This window comes from Chenopodium quinoa, unplaced genomic scaffold (genome assembly GCF_001683475.1).
Source record: "Chenopodium quinoa cultivar QQ74 unplaced genomic scaffold, ASM168347v1, whole genome shotgun sequence".
Lineage (NCBI taxonomy): Eukaryota > Viridiplantae > Streptophyta > Magnoliopsida > Caryophyllales > Amaranthaceae > Chenopodium > Chenopodium quinoa.
Genome location: NW_018743979.1, coordinates 1,651,536 through 1,657,629, shown reverse-complemented (window position 1 = coordinate 1,657,629; position 6,094 = coordinate 1,651,536). Strand labels below are relative to the sequence as shown.

The 6,094-nt window shown below is 29.6% G+C and overlaps 2 protein-coding genes across 2 annotated transcripts; both read left to right on the top strand.

Annotated features, from left to right (window-relative positions):
* The first annotated feature begins 250 nt into the window (after positions 1-250).
* LOC110690070 lies at positions 251-3,233 on the top strand. Its single transcript, XM_021866895.1, has 10 exons — positions 251-258; positions 346-487; positions 607-877; positions 965-1,022; positions 1,963-2,092; positions 2,184-2,341; positions 2,452-2,578; positions 2,665-2,775; positions 2,954-3,100; positions 3,228-3,233. The coding sequence occupies exons 1-10, from the start codon at positions 251-253 to the stop codon at positions 3,231-3,233; spliced, it is 1,158 nt and encodes a 385-aa protein (XP_021722587.1).
* A 1,391-nt stretch (positions 3,234-4,624) lies between these two features.
* Positions 4,625-5,764, top strand: LOC110690069 (ATP-dependent DNA helicase pif1-like). Its single transcript, XM_021866894.1, has one exon. The coding sequence runs from the start codon at positions 4,625-4,627 to the stop codon at positions 5,762-5,764; it is 1,140 nt and encodes a 379-aa protein (XP_021722586.1).
* Positions 5,765-6,094: the final 330 nt, after the last annotated feature.

Here is a 6,094-nt window from a genome sequence, read left to right as displayed (position 1 = left end):
ATATATATATATATATATATATATATATATATATATATATATATATATATATATTTTTAACGGATATGTATGTACTTCGTAGTTCAATGATTAATAAAATGATAAAATTTAAGTTGAGAAAAAGATATAAATTGATTTAATTAGCTTATGATTTGTAATTATTATAAATAGACATTAATTTAATTCACGCACCATCAAAGAATCACACAATATCTCATACAAAACAAATTTCATATTGAGGTTTAAGAAAATGTCGGTGTAATTCCTTAAACTCAATTTTTTTTTTAAATTATAATTACTGGTAATATTATTTTTAATTATTTTTTCACTGTATAGTTTTCTTAGGTCTAATTCGTCGATTCGAGAACTTAATTCTTCCAAAAATGATTGGAAAATTAAAGTACGCGTATCAAGGCTTTTTGATGTTTTGAACTTTCGAAAACATAATAGTTTGATTAGTTTGGACATGGTTTTAATTGACGAAGTGGTATGCCTTTAATTTTATTTTTTTTATTTGATAATACTTATCGTTCTAAATTCATTGAATAATATATAATACCTTTTGAAATTCATTGTGTAACTTACAATATTATTTTGCATATGTAGGTCGATTATGTCCATGCTTCAATCAAAGGAAAATTTGTCCAACAATTTCGTTCAAAACTAATTGAAGGCAAAGTTTACACAATTCGATATTTTTCTGTTGTACCTAACAAGAATGAATATCGTGTTGTGAGTGATAACAAGATAATGATACAATTTTTTCAAAATACATCTGTTAAGGGCGTTGCAGATAATAATAAAATTCCGTTGCACATATTTGATTTTGTTCAATTGCAACATTTAGATAAGTTCTGTAGTAATGCAACACTCCCTGGTATATATTTTACATATTTTCAATTTTTATTTTTTTTAAAAAATTTTATAGTGTTATCATTCGTTTTACTAATTTTTTTTTTACAAGATGTGGTTGGTATGGTTGTAAAAGAAATTGGAGATTCAATTGAAATAGAAGACAAATGGTAATTATTATTTTAATATATTTGTATATATTATTATTATCAATTACGATAAACTGAGTTTTATTATTGTAAGATAATTTATATTTGATTTATTTTAGATTTATTAGTAAATTATTTGTATTTTGATATCATGGTTAGGGGATAACGAATCCAATTAAAGATTTGGGATAATGTATTTCCTGATTATTCAAGACAAAAAGACCTACTTACTGATTCTATTAAGCCTTTTGGTATAGTTGTTACTTCAACAATGGTCAAATACTTTAATGGTAAGTATCATTTATTAATATGGACTATGGAGTAACATGTAAATATATCAAGCTTTTTACGTAGATTTTTTTTTTTTTTTTTTTTTTTTTTTTTTTTTTTTGCATTGATGACGTGTTGTGTAAAAAGGTGTGATTTTTTAACTTAATTAAGCAAAGTAGTGTTATCAAGAAATTGCTAAGCTTTTTATAAAGTATGTTGCTACGTGTGCATAAGAATGTCTGCTGCTTTGTACTATTATTGATTGATTCAATTAAATTGGATGTAGTGTTCGACCGTCTAAGTTACACCGAGATTATGTTTTGGCCAGGGTAACGGATATATTGCATAATCAGAGTGTCGAACTTGATATGATGCTTTTAAAATTTGTGTTCGGTAATTATTACCTTATTATGAGATTGCTTCTAGAGTTCTAGCTAATTATCATCATAGGCCAAGGATTGATTCTTTACCCATTGGAGGTTGGATTATATTTATTTTCCGGTTATTTCATGAAATGTTTATAGGGAAAATTAATCTATATATTTTTTCATCATCCAAAATTTATATTTATCTTCAAATTTCTGAGGTTGATGAATTGAAATATTTGTGGAGGTATGTTATTTCAATATTTAATTTTTATGCTATTCTTTCTACATAAATATGTCAATTATATAAGATCATTATAATGTAGTGAGAAGTTAGATAATGCTACCATTGGAAAACTTGAAATTCAGCATATCAACATTGGACCGGAAGAAATCAACTCTAAAAAAGTTGATATCTTAATACTTATGAATCATGTTCAAAAAACTTTAGAAAAGGTATTTTAAAATACATCACTTTATTATACTTATTACGAAGTATATGATAAATCTTAAATTCAAACCTAATTTTATTTTTAAAATCACATAGGATTTGATCTTCTATTGCATTGCTAAAGTGGATACAATTATGAGTGAAAATAGTTGGTATTATATCTCATGCCCAGCATGTAAAAGACGTATCAGTCCAAGAAAAACAGATTTTTGGTGCATTCCTTGTGAGAAACAAATTGAAAGGCCCATCCCAAGGTTTGTTTCAAATTTCTTCTTTATCCATATTACAATAATAATAGATTTTACGAATAATAAATTATATAATGCCTAATTTCTTCATGCATTATTTTTTTTTTCTCAATCAGATATCGATTGGAGCTTAGTGTTATCGATCATAGTGGGTCAACAATATTTGTAGTTTTTTATGAAGAAGCTAAGAAACTGGTAGGACAAGATGCAAGTACTCTTTTTGAGGCTCATATTTATGAAAAGGTTTTAAAAATTGCTTTTAAACAATAGTTGAAAGATTAAATTGTTCTACCAATGCTTTTATCACTTATTTCAATTAAAATTGACAGATCAATGATCATAATGATGATGATAATGATGATGATAATGACAATGAAGATGATGATACACAAATTCCAAAGATGATTGCAAATATCATTGGAAGAGAGTTAGTGTTCAAAGTTAAAATCACCGCTTATAATCGTACAACAATTTGACAAACTTTTACGGTGATAAGAATTTTTGACAAAAGTGTCATTGAGGTACTAAATAATTGTTACAAGTATTTAATGTTTATTTAGAAGTCATGAATTTAAAATTTTTATTTCTTAAAACTTTACATAAATAATTTTGATGTAGAATAAAAATGTCATAAAAAATAATGAAGATATTTCAAAAGATGAAGTTACAGTTGTTGAAGAAACCGCAAAACGCCTTTTTGATAATATCGATTCAACGGAAAAGAATCATGATTCATCCGACCAAATCACATCAAAGAAGATAAAGGTATATATTTTTTAGGGTATATATAATTTATTTAGATATTTTTTACTATTTTCAATTTTATCTAATAGATTATTTAATAGTATATTAATATTAACACTTTAATTTGTGTACTTTGTGTATGATGCAGGTTTAGTTTTATGTATCAAGGATTCTCTCGAAACATAATAAAACACCATATTCAAGAAATAGAGATTTAGATGATAGTAACAAATAATACTTTTGTTAGCTTTTTAATTTTTTTTTATTATGTAACAACTTTCGAGATTCTAGATGATAGTTTTTCTTTTATATATGTTTTATTATTAGCAGCAAATCATATACTTAATACTTTTGCTTACCTTTATTTTTGAATTGTTATATCAATTTTAATAGTTTACCAATAAGATACAAATCTTAAATAATATGTTAAATCTACCCAAAAATAGCGAAAATAATTAATTCAAAAAAAACTTTGTAGTTGAAATAAGATATGACTACAGCCTCAACCATCATTGATGCGGAATCAGTTGTACGTACAATCATAGGAGAGTATGAGTTTAATGGAGAGGAAGGAGTAATATATTTTCAAAATTAACATTTAACTTAACACCAATGAAATTATTTAAAATATGAAGGGTATTCATGAGGGGAGTGCATGTAGTCCACATTTAGACTCACTTCATTCAAATTTCCAACAAAAGTAAGGGTAGCACTCAGTTTTTTTTTTAAGCTAATAGAGCATTATCATAAACCATATTTCAAGGCCCTCTCAGAAGACATACTACAAAAGAAAAGGTGATTGTTCAAACATCCAGAACTAATACTTACAGAAGATCAAATAAAGACATTCACCCTTTTGGAGATTGATAGAATCCTTGTGAAATTCGGGAAGTCATTAGCCGATTTCAAAGATATGCCACAACCTGAATTCACTGAAGCAGAGTGCATGGAAAACAAGCTTATAGCAGAAGAAAGACTATACGACACCAAGCAACAGCAAGAAGAGTGGTCAAGCAGAGTAACAAAACTAAACAAAGAGCAATTAGTTGTTTATGACAGAGTTGTGCAGGACTGCAGGCTGTACAGAACGAAACAGGGGAGATATTTTTTGTCTATGGCCACGGAGGGACTGGAAAGACTTTCCTATACTGCACCATATCAGCAAGACTTCGTGCTGAAAAGAAAATTGTTCTAAATGTAGCATCATCAGGTAAAGCATTAATCTTTAAAAATACTATTAGTAAATTCAAACGCTACGTGCTATTAAATTAAAATTCATAATTGACAATTTAGTCACATCTTTACGATATGTAATCTGGGTAATATAACAAAAAACAGAAAAAAAATAAAAAAAAATCCACTCACTTCTCTTTAAACCACAAATCAGGTATTGCGGCCCTGCTATTACCTGGAGGAAGAACAGCACACAGCAGGTTTGAGATACCGATTGACCTACTAGAGAATTCAACATGTAATATCAGTCGTAAAACACAGCTAGCAGAACTACTACAACAAACATCGTTGATTATATGGGACGAAGCACCAATGGACCACAGGTTTGCATTTGAAGCACTTGATCGCACTATGAGGGACATTGCAGGGTACAAGAACCCAAACGCAGCATCTAAGTTATTTGGTGGGAAGGTGTTATTACTCGGAGGAGACTTCCGGCAAGTTCTCCCCATCGTGCCAAAGGGAGGTAGACAAGAAATTGTCCAGGCTTCGATCAATAGATCCCACATATGGAAAGATTGCAATGTGTTTATACTGAAACAGAGCATGAGGGTACGAGAAGGGAACACCGAGACAGAGAACTACTTTAAGAATAAGAGGTTTAATGAATGGCTGCTAGCTATGGGAGATGGAAGGCTTGAAACACAAAATGAAGATCACGAAGCCGAAGGAACATGGATTGAAATACCAAGTGAGCATATAGCAAATGTGGATATCTTTGATCTGAAAATGGTCGTGGAGACAATTTACCAAAATTTTGAACAAAGAAGAAATGATGCCAACTACTTGAGGGAGAGGGCTATACTCACACCCCTAAATGATACTACGGATAGCATAAATGACTACATGATGGGTCTCTTACCCATAGAAGAAAAGACCTACAAAAGTTGTGATGAAATATGCTTATCCTCAACAGAATGTGACCAGCAATTTGATGCATATCCTACAGAGTATTTGAACAGTCTAAAGTTACCTGGCTTACCCCACCATGAGCTAAAATTGAAAGAAGGAATGCCGGTCATGCTTCTTAGAAACATAAACCCACCACAAGGGCTGTGCAATGGAACTCGCCTTATTATTACACATCTTGGGAAGTTTGTAATAGAAGGAAAAATCATTACTGGGTCTAAACAGGGAAACAAAGTTTTAATACCTAGAATTGTAATGACATCAACATACCACAAACTGCCATTTATATTGAAAAGAAAACAATACCCTTTAAAGCCTTGCTATGCAATGACAATAAACAAGAGTCAAGGACAGTCACTTTCATATGTGGGAGTATACCTACCGAATCCTGTTTTCAGTCACGGACAACTCTATGTGGCAGCATCAAGAACAACTTCACCAGAAGGCCTAAAGTTTTTTATTGATGATTCTTTACAAAAGTACAAAAGGAGCACAAAGAACATCGTCTACAAAGAAGTTTTCTCAAACTTACCCTCTGTGTAATAGTCATAACTTTTACTTTAGACCCAAATTTTTCATAAAGATTTAAATTTTTTAAGTAATCCATATTATTCATATATATATTTTCAATAATAGTGGTTGTTCCCACTCAATGATACGATATAGAGGAGTACATTTTACAACTCAATTAGTACATGAGCAACAAGAATGAGATAGTATAAAGTAGCTCACATATTAACTTCCACTCAATTACATATAGGATAATAAAAAATCTTATAAGATTGGTATTACTCAATCTAATGAGCGAAACAATTAGAAAATACATTTTTAAGCACAAAACTCTGTCCTTTGTTCTTTAACATCTTTATTTGG